The following is a 17,598-nucleotide window of genomic DNA, read 5'->3' on the forward strand; positions in this document are numbered from 1 at the left end:
TCAGAGGCTCCGGCAACAGTCACCAACGCCGCACGCATTTTGTGCGAACGCGGGCAAAACGCCGACGGCGTCGACAACAGTTGTGCGTGTTGCCGGTGCTGCTGCATGTCCAAGTTTATACAGCTGATAAAGCTGCTATCATTACTCCGTATAGCTCTCTACAAATTTGCTATCGCAATTGATGCTTCGCCTTTCAGGTGAAACTGCGACAACTTTTTTCTTTCGTGAATGACGACAACTTAGCGCTCCTAGAACCGTACCTTCGCGACCTCAGAGTGAACGGAACGCCATGTAGGGTACTTAGGGACTCGGCTGTGACAATGGACATCGTCCACCCTGCGTATGTGCAACCTGAGGATTTCACCGGGGAACATGCGTGGATCCGGCAGGTAGTTGAGGAGCATAGTGTTTGCTTGCCCATAGCCAGCGTAAAGATCAAGGGGCCGTTCGGACTATTGATGACTGAAGCCGCGGTATCGCAGAATCTGTCCAAACAATACCCCTACTTATTTTCAAATCGCTCGGAAATGCTGCTAAAGAAAAAGGGCCTCAGTTTTGGCGACCCTACGGTCCAAGCTCTCCCGCGTAACACGGCTCAGGAAATCGCGGTAGCAGAGAACGATTGCGCCACGAAAGTGGAAACAGTGGCTCTTCCGGAGGCCGTTCCTTGCGGAGACAAGGCTTGTTTCAGCAGCCCTAAAAAGGTCAAGGGGGCGCTGAAAAACTCCCTTGTATTCCGCATTTGAGCGACAGTCCTGAACCGCGCAAAGGTGAGGGGACTGACATGGCGGCCAAGCAGAGCAGGAACATGACACTCGGGGATAGCAGAGGCACATTCAGTGACCGCCTGGCGAGGAAAAAAATTTTCAGACGGCACAAACGAGCGAAGTATTTAGCGCAGCGCAAATTTGAGAAAGACGCCACATCGCAGCCCGTAAGCAAAGGGGACAGGCCATCATGCAGAACGTCAAAGGGCTCGTTATGGTGGTTGAGAAAACGGAGACGTCTAAGGCGGATGACATCAGAAAAGGGCGCTTCTCCGCGAGTAGGACTGCGGCTGAATGGGGCAACCTGGCTGAGGTACGCGCGCACGCACAGGGCCAGTCAAACCGTCAATGCGCCGCGAGAGCGAGGACAAAGGAAGAATGGCGATTCTCCTCGCGTTTACGGACTCCCTCTCCGAGACGCGAAACAAAGCCGCGGCCACACGACTTGACAGTTGACGGGAGGGGGCAGTGTATGTCTGGCACCCTTTAATGCCCATGGCGAGGCCCAATGACTTTCAGATTGCGACCTAGTCGAGTGCGCATTAGGAGGTAGTAATTGTCGAATTGGGCGCCTCCATAAGGTTCCCGTTTGTAAATTTGTAAATAGAGCACGTTGCATTTTTTTTCATTTGTTAGTTATTAAGACCTTATTTCTTTTAATTTCAAAGGTTCCGCGTTAATCTCGGTGATTCGTTGTGATGATTGTCATGCGCGCCAGTTACGCGAATAAAACTGCGAAGCAGGTTTCGCGACGGTGGTGGCTCGTGAACGCGCTGTTTTGTAGATAGGCATTGATATGGAGGTTTGTAGACAAACCATTTTGGGTAATTCAATGCTTACAGGGTAGGTGCGTTTATCGGCTACCATTGCAGATAGAGTATGGCTTTTTGTTTTCTGGCTTTAAATGCCACTTCATGATTAACCCCATTATTGCTGTATTTCAATGCACTCTCGGTCTCTCAATAAATGTGGCTTTCCCGGGCAGGAGAAACAAAAACGTTAGGTATTAGGTTAATTGAAAAATGCACTTAAGTCTGGTTTTTTCCTTTTGTTAATTTTCGGGAAGCTCGAACGAGGGCTGCAGGTTTAATTCTGATAAGGTTTTGCGTGAAGAATGTCTGAACCTGACAGTTCTCATGGTTAGTTGGGTGCTCTCTGTTTGTTGTGCCTTGGGCTTGGCGTGGTCTATTTCCAGAGGGTGTCACCCGGCCTGCCTTGGAACGAACGGCGAAACAGAGCAGAGGCACGGGGTCTACGGTCTCTTCGAGGTGCTTGGATGCTGCAACCCCTTCGAGATCTCCTGTGGCGGTGGACGGGCTGTTATGATCGGCTTGGAACTGCACCTGTCAAATGTGGGAATCAAGCTCGAGCGCCTTTCCCGTGACGAGATAATCCTCTTTCATCCCCGAGAGAGCCTCTGAGCTCTACGGAGCAGACGAAAACGGCGAGCTACCAAGAAGGAGGACCCAAGGGAGAGGGGGTCGTCAACTTGACCGCCCGACAGAGTTCTGACACTTCCACAAGTTCCCCGCAGGAGTCATCGGCAGGTTATGATCTTCCTGGAATCTGTATCTCTCCAATGTGGGAAGCAAGCCCCAGCGCTTTTCCCGTGACGAGATAATCCCCTTCATCCCCGAGAGAGCTTCTCACCTCTACGGAGCAGACGAAAACGGCGAGCTACCAAGGAGGAGGACCCGAGGGAGAGGAGGTCGTCAACTTGACCACCGGAGAGAGGACTTCCCCGGAGGAAAGATCGGCCACCACGAGGGGATTAACACGGGGGCCGTCCTGGCCCCCGTGTTAATCAGAACCGCTCGAGACTCGGATAGAGTCAAAACCATGTACCAATGAAGTGAATACAATCTTTTCTATTTTTCATCATCACGATTTCCGCCTTCATCGTCGTCTCCTGATTCCTGCGGTGACGACCCACCTCACCCGGTCGAGATTATATCACTAGCTACTATCTACACAACGCTGACAACTCTATATTGACACGTGTACATGTTCAACTTTCACCGGTGACCGCTTTACACCGACTAACAAATGAAAAAATTAAATTATGTGGTTTTACGTGCCAAAACCACGATCTGATTATGAGGCACGCCGTAGTGGGGGACTCCGGAAATTTGGACCACCTGGGGTTCTTTAACGTGCACCTAAATCTAAGTACACGGGTGTTTTCGCAGTACACGGGAGGTTCACCCAGTAAAGAATCAGATTCGTCATTCACAGTTTTACGACTGTTTGCTTCATCGTCACTACTACGTGACAATATTTATTGCCGTGTCACGGGAGTCAGTAGACTTCCTGTTTCCAAATATGACCGCGTGGGAATGTAACTACCCGTGAAAGAACCAGGGGTGGAGTTCACTAAGCTGCGCTGTTGGAACGCAATTTCTTAGTCAAAAAGCTCTTACGCTGAGATAAGGGTGCAACCGAAAGGGCAGCGCATTTAACTTACGGCCTCGTATGAGAGCGAGGAGGAAACAAAGCTCGGATTAAACAACAAGAAATGAAAGAATTGGGGTCAACTGATAGCATGAACACATATCATGTATATATGCAGTTGAGGCTATTTTCTTACGGCAAATCACTGCATACCCATATTCGACAGCTTTCTTTTCCGGGCGTCTATACTACAGCGCCGACAAGCCCAATCGCGCTCGCCCGTTCACCGCACAGCCAAGGTCGATCCACATAGGTCGCGAAGCTTCGGGCGAAAAGCGGTTCAGAACCAATTGTCACCAACATCAGCAAGGGTGGTTATGGGAGCAGCGATTGAAGCGCGACTATGTTTGGAGAGAATAAACACTGGGAAAGAAAAAGGCGTTTTTTTAATTAAAGCGACACGCAGTTATATTCATTCAACGAGAATAAAATTCCTAATCCATTTTATATACGCATGACGAGAAGACACAACTCTATTTTACTTGATCATTATGAATACATTTTTTCAGCGCCAACCGTGAGAGCGCCCATCGATAGCGGCGGGCGTTGACGCCGCTATCACTTGCAATGCAATGCAGCTTTTGGAGTGCGTGGAAAGGCACGCTCGTAAAGTTCACCTGTTACAATACGCCCCCCCCCCCCCCCCACATGTTCTGTTGTTTTGCATGTCGACGTTTGTCTGAAGTAGGTGACGCGGGTAGTTTTATTGTTTCTTAACCTGTACAGTCAAAAGCAGTGCGTTGCGACCGTCAGATACTTGTTTACTTTAGTTGTTTTCGTGCGACAGCGCTGGCCGACGGGCTTTGCGTCCGACGAAAGGACGAGCGCTCTACGCAATCTACGCCCAAAGCGTTCGTCGGTCTCGAAAGAAAGTATGTTCTGTGCAGCGATGCGATTTCATCACACGTACGGCTGACCGTTTCCTGCATCGCTTTCCGCACGGAAAGCTCGGAACGCCCATCAAGTCGAATGGCGGGGCATTTGAATATACAGCTCTAATGACAGGCCTCCGAAAACAAATTTCGCGCCTATGAGAACATAATGACTTCACTTCTGTTTTTAACGGATATGACGTCAAATTATTTTTTTCTTCCGCCGGAAGTGTTCCCTCCTCACACAGATGGCGCTAAGCCACATGAACCGCCGATAAGCCGCCATGTTTTGAACGTATGGGCTTCTATGGAAGCTTCGCTACCAGTTTACATATACCTTGGCACAGCCGTCAAAAGCAGTCTCATATTCCTGCGAGAGACAGGACTGATGGTCACATGGTGACATATTTGGCGCAGAAAGAGACCAGTGATGGGACTGACCAAGAGCATTTTAGAGCAGGTTTCGCACCAACAAAAATTGCGATTTGGAGCTGATTTTGTAATAGTCCACAATGATGATTCTGAATGATTGTGGACCGGAAAATATCCCTGCACATCAAAAATGGTTCCAGAGTATCACTGCGAATTAATATTCTCGAGAGATATACTATCGGTACAGTGTACTAGAAGGGGCGAGAAGTTGGAGTGGCGCCCTCTACGAGTGACGTCACGGCCAGGACGGCGCTCGCTCGGCTGCTGCGCGCGCTCGTTCCCTTCGTGCATGCTTGGAGTATTGGTGGCTCCAGCCATACTTATTGAAGGATATGTCGGCTTCTTTTTACTGTCATGCCTGAACGGCAGTTTCTTCTACAAAACCGCCCGTCGTGAAAATTTGCGGCGTGGATATCGCCAGCTATGTAGCATTGAAGGGGTCTACTGGCTTTGCAATGCGTATATGCGCTTGTGTCTGTCCCTTAACTTTGCGTAATAAGAATGACTGCAATATCAACACACGGAGTTGTGTTACGATGCTCCTCAAAACACTTAACATTCCCTTAGTGCTTAGCTATTAGAGACATTGCATTTTACAAGGAAGATAAATCTTGGTATTGGTATTTGATGTCAATATTATCAATGCGTGTTAGAAGGAAGCTGCTCAGCGAATCTTTTATGATGATTCTTACTACTATGGTGAGTTGTTCTAGTCAAATGTGGCTACATTATTAATGCGTAAAGGGAACAGTTAGGCATGTATTTTGCATGAAAAGGTTTTACTAATACATTCACCGTTCTCTGCAACAGGCACCCAGAAAACGCATTGCTCATGACTGTTAACACGACGGCGCGTCCCGTATAGTATGTAATACTTCACGAATACCATAACACTAATCACCTGAAAGGACAGTCTCATGGTTAAAATCGAGAGCCTATCAATTGCAAGCGAGAAAATGTTTCATAGTGACCCTCAGTTGCCTTTATCGACATCATGGCACAGCCATTACGCAACTAAATCTACCGACTGTGGTTGCATAGGAACGCATAGGAATGCATAGGAACGCATTATTCTCGAAACCCATCAGTTCACTGCAACTTCGAATTGAAACCGTGAAGCAGTTCTTTAAGCGCCAATTGCAATGCCTAAGGTAAACTCGAGGCTATACAGCGCAGCTTAGGCTGCGCTGAAAAGGAAAATTCAAACGCCTTCTCTCTCACCATGTCTCGATCCTGCATTGTTTAACTACACAAACTGAGAACTATTTGCTTCGTGAGTACATAAAAGAGAACCTCACATACCCGCCTCATGGAGAAGACACCACAAGCTTCAAATGAATTTACTTGATTTTTTACCTCCACAGGCGAATAATTGCTTCAATAAGCCCCATACTACTATTGAATGAGGCTTCGGCTTCTTTCTAACTGCAGCCATGCGGTCCAAAAGGCATATTTCACAAAAAAATTGCGCCGAGCAGCCTGTGTAAGTTCGACAAACACATTCGTGATGTCTGTTCCTCTAGAAACAAGCAGCAGTAAATTGCACAAGTGAGTTAACTATCTGTAAGCCTCAATTAGGTTTACTTCAAAATTACCGCCACTTAAAATTAACCGATGAAGAACAGCCAAATTTGGAGAAGCAGTTTAAGAAACAAGTGGTGCTGGTTTAATCTAAACTGCAGTCTCAGGTCCTCGTGTTACTGCCGAGCATTCCGTGAAGAAATGAAAAACTAGATATTATACCATGAGCTACTCGTCATAAGCAAACACGTTTTAATGGGTTAAAATCAAGGTAAATGTAGCAGTCATATGTAGCAGACAGTGACATGCTCATTGCACTACTGCAGGCATGGTATTTTACTTCTTTCTGGGGTTTACGTGCCAAAACGAGTTCTTATTATGAGGCACGCCGTAGTGGAGGACTCCGGATTAATTTTGACCACCTGGGGTTCTTTAACGTGCACTACAACGCAAGCACACGGGCGTTTTTGCATTTCGCCTCCATCGAAATGCGGCCACCGTGGCTGGGATTCGATCCCGCTACCTCGTGCACAGCAGCGCAACGCCTTAGCTGACTGAGCCACCCCGGCGGGTAGGTATGGTATCCTAACTAGATTCTTATGTGATATGTTTTTGCGTTTATGCTTTTATTAGTCAAGTGCTATTTGTGCTTTTTTATTAGTTCCTCATTCTGCAAAGTCTAGATTCGCGCATGAAAAATACGCAATGGGCTGGTCTGAGCTCCTTCGGCTTGCATTGCAGCGTTGCCCTTGAGAAATAAATTGCTGTCTAGGAAATCAGCTCTTTGAATAAGTTTGCGCGAATGAAGGCTTCGTAGAAATGTATTTCGGATAACTGTCATAAGTATACAAGCACAGGGAATGACAGCGAACAAACGGAAACACTGCAGAAGGCGCCCGGACAGTGCCCGAACCGCAGCAAACGACAGGCACGAGTCCGTGCCCTGACGTCATGCGAGCGGCGCTCGCAGCGCCCCTATAGGTAGTTCTCGAGGCTTATAGCCCACGTACGCAACCACTACACATGTTACACATGTTGATCTGGACCAGATCAACATGTGTGCCACAATTAGGCTTCTTGTGTACATGTACACATGAGTACATGTACACATGAGTACATGTGTGCCACAATTAGGCTTCTTGACAACACGACTCGGGCATAATGTTGCTAGCTGGCATTGTTATGTTTCTGCCCCTAAAGCAAAACCATCACCAGCTCAGGGGTCTGAAAACATACCCAATGTTTTCATCCAACGTTCCGCGCAGATGCTAGCAGAGTTTCTCGTGAAGATTTCGGGAGCATTATTTTCATCAGCTAGCCTTCCCACTCAGTGGAGAACCGCGCAAATGGGGCCTGTGCCTAAGAAAGGCTGATTATACGTTGCGACTAACGTCCTATTTTGCTCACTTTGTCGATGTAAACTTCTTGAACACATCGTCGCTACCCAGATAACAAAGTTTATATGACAGGTGCATGATTTCTTTATTCAAAAATGGTTTGAGAAATGAATTTTCTACAGTCAAGTCATTCACCAAATGAATGAATGAATCAATCAATCAAAGCAACTTTATTTCGCAACTTTACAAGGCGAAAATGGTGGCCGCAGAAAAAGCTGCTACACTGCAGCTTGACTGGGCTCCAGCCACCCATCAGCAATGGAGACGAAACACATTTAGCATTTCTAAAGCTTTATAAAAATCATTGTACTATACTTACAATGAATCCAAGATTACATTACAATCAAACATGCCTCTCTAAGGAGATGCAGGAAGTAAAAATGTAATAGAAAGGCTAAGTACTCATAATATACATACATAATACAATGGCTAGACACAAAAAATTTAGTATTTTTTTATTCCATGAATAAACTTCTATGTCTTTCTTCGTTAACGTTGTGATGTCAATATTCAGTGTGTCAGTGATTTAATGTCGTTGGCAATGTATGCCGAATGATCTGTCGGCCCTACTGTGTGCGCGAAAAACGAACGTGCCATGGTGATTGATACCGAAAAGGATACGTTGTCGGGGTGTGCTGAAGTTGTGCAATGTCGAGAAAAGCATCTAATCTGCCCTGAACTCGTTTCTTATATGAACACAGTAGAGTGTAAGTGTACAAATGTCGAACTTTAAGGATTTTACGTTTTTCAAAAAGAGGCGCAGTGTGTTCTAAATAAGAAGCACTTGATACTGCGCGGACTGCCCTTTTTTGTACTAAAACGAGTTTGTGTAGGTTCTCAGTTGTAGTGTTACCCCTAACTAGCACACAATAACACAAATACTAAACAGGGCATCATAAAGCAATCTTCTAATTACCACCGGGAGATCTGGTCGGCACCTATTCATTATGCCCACTGTTTTGCTTAATTTAAGCAATAATGACTGAATGTGCTGGTTCCAGGACATATATTCATAAAATATAATGCAAGTGTTGAACTTGGCATTATATTAACATCAGTAGTTCATTATATTGCTTCCATTCTTGACAAGTCAGGCTAGATATATGCAATTTTTCTGAGGATTAGAAAGGCATCATGCCTAATAATTTAGAAAACTGAAGCACATCGACCTACCTATTTCAGAATTAGCTGGGTTGCTGCTTATCTCTCTAAGAGCGTCCAATGTGTGAGTATTGATGGACACAACTCCCGCGAACTACCTTTAACTTCCAGTGTTCCTCGAGGAAGTGACTTGGAGCTGCTGCTTCTTTAAATTCACATAAATGACCTCATCAACGAAACTTTATAATGCGTAGCACTGATCTTGTTGGGCATGCAGGTGTTTTAACTTGGATAACATGTTTAGCACCTGCGGACGACGACAGAAGAGAGACCTTCACAACACAATGCACCAACTTCAACAATTTATTCCCTTCGCTATCAATTCGCTGACTTCAACAGTTTTATTGCGATAGCAATTATATGGACACTCAAAAGCAGATTTCTGCCGTCGGCGTCGCCGTCGCCGTCGCCGTTGCCGTCGCCGTCGCCGTGAGGTTCCGTATGACGTCAATCGAGATGAAATCGTCGCCGCGCGCCGCCGAACGCTGTATGTGCGAGTGAAAAGGCGCGAAGGACGCGCTCTTTCACGGCGAGTGAACGCACGGCGGAGAACAAACGCGCGTTCTGCGCCGTGCTTCCTTAAGGGCTGCAGAAGTAGGCGTCTCTTTCCTCCTTTACAATCACCATATATGTAGAGCAAACGCGCCTTTTTTCGACGCGCGAGAGGCCGTGGGGGAGGGGGGGAGGGGAGGGAATGGAGGCGACGTTTAGCTGCGGCACCAAATGCCTATTTATATCAGAGGCTCCGGCAACAGTCACCAACGCCGCAGGCATTTTGAGCGAACGCGGGCAAAACGCCGACGGCGTCGACAACAGTTCTGCGCGTTGCCGGTGCTGCTGCATGTCCAAGATTATACAGCTGATAAAGCTAATATCATTACTCCGTATAGCTCTCTACAAATTTGCTATCGCAATTGATGCTTCGCCTTTCAGGTGAAACTGCGACTTTTTTTTTTCTCGAAGTAAATTGTTGAAGTGAGCACATTGTGTTGTCAACGTCTCCCTTCTGTCCTCGTCCCCTGGCACTGAAAATGGTATTCCTAATGTGGTTCAAGTCAAATGTGTTGTGGACGACTTTGTTCTGTTCAGTGAATATTTTCCACTGATTATAAAATACTACCTGATAATATTCATTCACGGTGCGCCAGGTGAAATATGGAACTCAAAGCAGACAGAATTGTTTATATGAGGATAAACAGATAGAGGTCGTACTTATCTTTTTAATATCAGTCCTTCCCGACCTCTCGCCGGAGATCACGAATTTTAATGCTTCTATTCTGTTGTATAGGGGTTGATGCATAGAGATTGAGGTAAACGTACTTCGGCTACTACCTTTCTCTATGTCATGCAGCAACAAAAAGGAATACACGATAATGCTAATATAGATATATAAAAATACAATGGAATGAAACAGATAAAGATACCATTTAAATACATATGAGCAACAACACCTAAAATATTAGGTTGGGTAAGGGAGTAAAAGGGAGAGATAATTTATTAGAAAGGCAGAGTTGCATTAGGTTGGAACTCTCATATCTCGAACGTACGTTCCTCTTCATTCGTAATCTGTGCCAAATTCACCCTAAGTTAGAACGCGCTCCTGCAACAACTAAACTTTTTGCTAATAAATCTAACATCAAGCGGAAACTCGAATATGCCAGTCTCGTTTAGGACCCACCATACTAAATGCAACACTGAAGTGTAAGAGATGATTAAAAAATTCATCTGGTTAATATATTCCAAGTATCGCTCCACTGACTCACCGATTGACCTAATAAAAAAGCACGGTATTCAAACATTTCAGCTTAGGCAGGAAATGCACAGGCTGAAGTTTCCTTTGCAGCCCAAAAATGACAGGTCTTGTTAGGTCCTGAATCATATCTGCAACCACTAATTGCCAGGCGCAGACGCCGACATCATGATTCCTTAACACCATAAGCCATCATGCCAAATGCTTTTAACTTTACTTTTTTTTCCACGAGCAGTAGACAAGCAGAACCAGCTACAACTGAAGTCATTGACCAGCGTCAATGGCATTGACAGCAGCGCTTCCAATTAACACTGCTTTGTTCTACGTTGATGGGTTAGAATTGATAATCTCTGTTCTCAAATTATTAACAGCGGAGCTCTTCTTGGTCGGCCCTGTGCTGTCGTGCTGCTTGGCGTCATGCTGGTCACGTTACCTGAGAGCGAGAGGGGCGAGAGTGAGGCAGATAGCTGCAGCGCGCCGAGAAGGGGGCGAGTGAGTCAGGCAGCCAATAAGCGTTTGCCAAAAGTAGGTCAGTAATAGCCTCGGTATGCTTTAAACAAAAGGAGTCAGTTCTTGCTCCGCATGCGTTCGGCATTCGTTCTTCTCGTTACTCTCCCTTCTCCCCGACCGGGGATGCTGAGCCGTGCTCCCATTTGGGAAGCAGAAAATAGCGCTCTTCTTTCTCTCTCTGAACCACTATATATATATATATATATATATATATATATATATATATATTCGTTCTTCGTGAATGGCCAAGATTGCTTATACTACTGCCGAGGAAGAAGTCGCCCAACGTGAACGCCAGCGAGAGCTTGCTCACGTCGTGAAGAACGCGCTAGGAGCGCCGTCGCCCGTGGACGCCGACGCGTCCCATCCCCCGCAAGTAGCGCTGTTCGGGCCAGCCAAGCGGCCGCGAATGCAGTAGTAGTAGAGGTTGAGAAAAAGAGAAAAGATGCATGCACAGCTCCTCTGTTCGACCATCTTTACACAGTGGAAAGAGCGGTAATTTTGTTTCTTGCTGTCCAAACTATTTTCTTTATTTTATTCATTTTACAGAAGTCCAATCGTTCTCCGACTGTCCCAACCGTTTCCACAATTAACAGTGCCTTATTATCAACGTTTTATTGTACTTTGATGGTTGGCATTTCACAAGCATTGCTCTCGCACTGCGTTTCTCGCTTTCGAAACTGCTTTTAACACGAAAGTGTTTTATGCCGGGCTTCATGAATGACTTCCCGCAATTTATGTAACGAATGTGACGTCGGCTTCGGTTCCGCCATCTAGGAGCGGTACCATCTAAGTACTGCATCGTGACGCTAACGAGCGCCGACAGGAACCGCTTCGGTAGTCACAGCCCACAGGAGGCTTCAACACGGTGTAGGCGTAGAATAAAGAAACAAGTGTAAACGGCTTCGTGACTTTGTAAACTCGTCATTTTCGACGAAGAATTGTGTAATAAACAACAAAATAAACATTCAGAAAAGTGTCCGACAGCAGGATTCGAACCCAGGACCTCTGGTACAGAAGCCCGACAGTGGAAGCATCACGCCATGTACACATATTTTCTTTATTGATACGCCACGAACGCAGGAACTGACACGTGGCTTAGAACGCCCTTATCAATTTCACGCGGGCAAGTCAGCGCGCTGAGACGCCTGGCGCGTTTCAACGCCCCTCGCCAGTAGGACGCCGCCCGCGAAGCAAACCTACAGCATGGTCGCCGACTCGCAAATCGTGCGCCTATCGCTGCAGCGGACCGTGAGTTCACGAAGAAAACATGCAACAGCTTCGGTGAAGACACGTTTCACTTTCGTGTTCTACCGATTCCTATGAAAAAGGGATCAACCATTATCCTTCTACTATTCACCTTTTATATACGTTGTCCGAAGTGTTTAGATGCCCCTCCTGCTAGGACCCAGTACAGGGCCTGCTGTATTTTCTTAAATAAATAAATAAATCACTCAACCATGTACAGGAAGGAGTGCAGCTATACCGGCTTTGGGATGCCCACGAAGACGCTCGGGTACGTGTCCTTGTCAATTTCTGCGTAGATACGCTGGCGCCTCTGGGCCCTGCAAAAACACGGCGCAATACGCATAAAGTACGATACATCTTGAAATATACGAGTATGCAAGAGTGTGCGGAAGGATCAAAAGCACCGAACACGAAACTGTGCGACGCGAACGCAATTCAACATTATTTCCTTGCATGTGCAAAGAATGGCTGTTGCGAAAATATGTGATCTTAGCAAAACAATAGTGCGTCCCGAAAACAATTTTTTTATTTGGAAAATGAATGTCCTGCTACGCAGGACCCGTTGTGACACGACAAGTGTATTGGTTTTGTTCTACATTGCAATGAAGATACTATTCATAGTCTGCATGCGTTGTGCCCGATATAATCAGTGTTTAATAATAAAGGCGCGGTATTTGTAGTGCTTCTGTAATGCAATTACAAGTTTCAGTAATGGCAGAGTAAACGCATTGTCTTTGTATATACGACAATGATGAACGCACACTCAATCACGGACGTCGTTTCTCTCGTCGTTTCTTCTCGTCGTTCAATCATGGCATTTCATGCCATGATTGAACGACGAGAAGAAAGCTCTTCTTAAATATTCGGTTTGCGATATTAAATGTGATGAAATAGGAAGATGAGCATTGCTTTTGTACGTGAAGAAAGAGATGAAAAATGCAAAGGTGTTTTCATTGATGATAGACTGAAAATACAGGAATACTTCGACAAGATGAAATATGCACTAAGTTTCCATACAACTTCGATGTAACTGGTGATAGTTTCACTGCTTGGATCTCTTAATAAATAAATAAATAAATAAATAAATAAATAAATAAATAAATAAATAAATAAATAAATAAATAAATACAGCAGATGCAGTCTAGTACGAATAAACGAGCTATTGAGAAGTCTAAGAGAAGGGGTCTTCGAAAAATTCTCTCATAGGTGCCCAGAAATGCGTTTAGCGCTAGAAAGAACGTAATGAATGCTTGGCTGCCAAAAAACGTCAACCTTCATAGCTAGAAAAGGTTAATCTATGAAACGATAGCCGCCAAAGCTAGTTTTCCCTTAACTAAATTAAAATATTTTCTACACTTTCCTATATCATTCCAGGTGCGGTTGTTCGATTTGTCAATGCATTTTGTGTAAATCTAATTATTTATTTGTCTTTTGCAAATAGACCGCAAATTTCATATCAGCTCGGTTTAGAATGTTTAGATAATAGAATCAGTGCGCTCAAGCTCAAATGATGTCAGAGTGTAAGTTGCAACACAGCCTTTTGTGTGAAGCCCGAGCAACATTTATACTTCGCTCTACATGCAAAACAATTATCGTTCACGATAATCTGGAGAAAGCCAAGTGCTTTAACGCGTTTTTCAGCTCGATGTTTTCTACTGCTGAAAGCAACATTAGCCCCGCCGAATGTCGCCTTGACTATATCAGTGCTGAGCCCATATCAGACATTGTATTTGATCAGCGAGGAATTGTGTCGCTCTTAGAACGCTTGAAAGAAAACAGTACCACTGGACCAGATGGCAGACTCAGATTCTTTTCACCAAGTCATTACAGGACGGATCTCTACTTGATGAATGGAAACTTGCAAACATTGTGCCTATACATAAATCTGGATCTAGAAGTATTGTTTCTAATTATCCACCAGTGCCTTTGACCAGTGTGATATGTAAAGTTTTAGAGCACGTGCTTTATATATACTAATATTATGAGCCATCTTAGTGCATACTCATTATTAAATACCCATGAGCATGGTTTTCGCAGTGGTTACTCGTGTGTCCCGCAGCTTACCGAATTCGTCCAGGATTTAACAAGCGCACTGGATCAAGGGAATTCTGTTGACTGCTTATTTCTTGACTTCCGCAAAGCATTTGATGTTGCGCCACATTCGTTATTAACAGAAAAATTGTCTTGGTACAACATAAATGAGAACGTTATTAGATGGATAAAGGAGTATTTGAGCCTGAGGCGACAGAGAGTTGTTATCAACGGGAAACAGTCGCATGCCGTTGATGTGACCTCAGGGGTGCCTCAAGAATCCGTCCTGGGTCCTTTACTGTTCATAATTTACCTGAACGACATTGTTACAGGTATTTCTTCACGCATGCGCCTTTTCGCGGATGATTGTGTTTTGTATAGAATTATCAACGATCGAGATGACTGCGAAGCATTACAACAGCACTTGTGTATAGTAGCTAAATGGTGTGAGGATTGGAGAATGCATATTAATTTACAAAAGTCTGTACATATGTGTTTCAATAAAAAAAGACCCCTCATGATTTCACGTATAACATTAACAGTAGCAAACAGTCTCAGAATTTAAATATCTTGGTGTATATTTGACCAGTGTAATGTCTCGGCACCGCCATGTCGATTTTGTTACTGCCAAAGCCTGTCGCGTTTTGGGCATCCTGTGTTTCCCGTAAAAACATTTTCCCGTAAAAACCAAAGAAGTGTTATATATCTCCAATGTCAGAAGCATACTTGAGTATGCTTGTACAGTCTGAGACCCGAAATCTCTACTTGACATACAGAAGCTAGAGATAGTTCAGAATTTGGCCGTTAGTTTCGTTTTTATTGACTATGGTAGGTTTTTCAACGAATCGAGTGCGAAAAACACTTTGCGCTGGGACACACTTCAAAAACGTAGCGAAGTTCTTTGGTAAAAATTTTTTCATAAAATATTTCATTCAAGAACTGGAATTGAACGAACCCAATATATATTTAGCGCTGATTATGTGTCCGTACGAAGAGACCATTCACTCAAAGTTAAAGAATACAGGTGCAGGACTGACCTCTTCCAAATGTCTTTTTTCCCCAAAACAACTTCTGGCTGGAACAAATTGCCTGAGGTGATAGTGTCCATAACATCAAATGATTAACTTTCTTGCTTGCTGTGAAATTTTTATGTTTAACAATTTTATGTTTTTCCTATCTCAATGTTATTTTTTTCGCCGCCACAGCGCGATGGTATTTTGTCTACTTTTTCCTTTTTCAACCCCCCCCCCCCCCCTGTAGTGCCAGAAATGGCGCTGTGGGTACTGTGATAAATAAATAAATAAAGTGTGGATTACAAGAAAGTTCCAAGCTTAACACGGTACTTTTATTCGAATTGTAAGGCAGATGCAAACTGAACTTTCTTACATAATTTTACAGTGTCAAAGCAGTGTACCACTTCACAAAACCAATGTAAAAGATGCGCAATAAAATTTTCTTTGCATACCAAATACTGACGTATCATCACCACGCTTCTGCACTTACACGGCATTTGGCACGCTGATACGCTACCAATTGCGCTTTTTCCTCTATGCCCAAAAAAAGCTGCCCAAAAAAGTGGCTCTGGGAATGCGTTCAAGGTTACTCTGACTATGGGCGGTTCGGGGGACATGTATAGTCGGTTCGCGGCGCATGTATAGTCGGCTGCTTAGCGCCAGGAGCACGTTATCGTGCTCGGCATTACAGTGCTTTTTCTTTACTTCGCTCACTTAAAAATGTGCCTATATGCTTGGCTTGAATTACGTAGTCACAGATGAATTATTTGCATAGGCAGACATTTGGAAGAAAAATCATCGCTATTCATTTACTAAGAGATCAAACACAATAATCAACTTCTTAATTAAAAAGCTTACGGCACATGTTCATGTTCAATAAAGGCTTGTTGTATATTTTTACAATTCCAAATGGCCTTGTAGACCAAAATAACTGCCGTCAAATTATTATTTCAATTTGTGTTAAAGCACTCCGCGTTTAGAAGAATCTAGAAAACTTAGAAACTATCTCAGCGTGCACTGAGTTTGGCGGGCTGACATGTTCTCAGCGAAGTAAGAATATAAAGTTACCAAATACAGAAGTCGCGCTGTTAAAAGTGGGTTCAAATTAAACTTATGGCAAATCCAAATAGGTTTTCGGAGTTTGGAGCTAGTCCAATAAGAAAATTCGCGGACCTATATTGCGATCATTCAGCACACTGTCTCTCGGGGAACAAAAATAGAGACGTCTGCCCAGAAGCGCACATGGTAGGTAAATAATGCTGACAACGCTGGTTCTGGGGCTACCTTGAATGCCACATTAAATTGACTTTCTCTCATGACAGGCATCAGCCTAACTGGCCATGAGCGCCTTTTGAGGCGAAAGCCTTAGGTGTCTATGTTGGCGGAGCCCTTGGCGGTGACCTTGGCCAAACTGCGCCGTGACGAAAAATGGCCGAAGCCGCAAAAAATGCTCGGATTGACGTCGCATTTCTCAGGGAGGTTCCTGTAAACAAACGAAATTTGTGGCTTTGAAAAGAAAGTTTGGTAGATTTCTGTCTGGGTTGTAATCGAACCCTAGCCTCCGGGGTGCGAGAGGAACAGGCTTCGCTGAGGCCATTGCTATTCCAGGGTTCTGGCTTACTAAGGGTGTGCCTAGTGCCTGCGTGATTGCACACTTCACGTCACAGCCATCTCGCTGACTGAAGGTGCGCCCTAGTGCGTGCCCTAACATATGTGGCGTTCAAGACATCGCCTTAATGCCACACGTGTACTTCTCATTGCGGCTCCTTATATCTAGACCCGATTGTATGACTTAATGAATTACCAATATGTCGTACAAAGAAGCCTAATCCCGATTTTATTACTTCATGTATTACCAAATGTGCAGCAGGCTTTCGCCTTCTGGTGTTACAAGAGTGTAACACATGCCGAACGTTTTTTATCAGCTTTTTGCCGCAGAAGTACATTTATTCGATATAAACAGTCCACATGTACGAGACATCACTGGCATGCGTACTCCGGTGCCTCTTCTGTAGTTTCTTCGACTGGATGCGGTAAAGGTAGCGAACTCCGAGAGCACTCGCGCTACCTCGATGTTTTTTGTAGGTTTGTACGACAGCAGGGAAATGGTACAAACACAATATAAGTGTTTTGGCACTGGGCTACAAAAGCCGGCTATCTGAAGTGCGACAGCCATTGCGCACTTTGGTATGGCACTCGCTTGCCAAGGTCACCCATGAGCATGGTGGCATGGTGAGGACAGTGCGACGCCGACGCAGGGACGACGGTGGAATCACGCCCGAACGAACGACAAAGCTGACGTGACGACGGCATGACGAAAATTAGATGAGGATTGTTAAACGATAACGATGGCATAATAACGACACCGTGATGACGACGACGTCAGGATAATCAGATGACGGCAACTGTATGGCGACGATGGCGTGACGACGATAATATTGGGAC

General features: G+C 44.9%; 1 protein-coding gene across 4 annotated transcripts in view; it reads right to left on the bottom strand.

The window, feature by feature from the left end:
• Window positions 1–17,598, bottom strand: part of LOC119449227 (putative phosphoenolpyruvate synthase) — a 614,437-nt gene that overhangs the window by 38,167 nt on the left and 558,672 nt on the right. For 2 of the 4 annotated variants that reach the window (XM_049666356.1, XM_049666355.1), the window contains exon 35: window positions 12,348–12,426. The exons of the other annotated variants lie outside the window; for them this stretch is intronic. In XM_049666356.1, the coding sequence (XP_049522313.1) occupies window positions 12,348–12,426 (79 nt within the window). The remainder of the gene's footprint in view (window positions 1–12,347; window positions 12,427–17,598) is intronic. 4 annotated transcript variants of the gene reach the window in all.

The sequence above is a fragment of the Dermacentor silvarum genome, chromosome 4 (assembly GCF_013339745.2).
Source record: "Dermacentor silvarum isolate Dsil-2018 chromosome 4, BIME_Dsil_1.4, whole genome shotgun sequence".
NCBI classification, from domain to species: Eukaryota; Metazoa; Arthropoda; class Arachnida; order Ixodida; family Ixodidae; genus Dermacentor; species Dermacentor silvarum.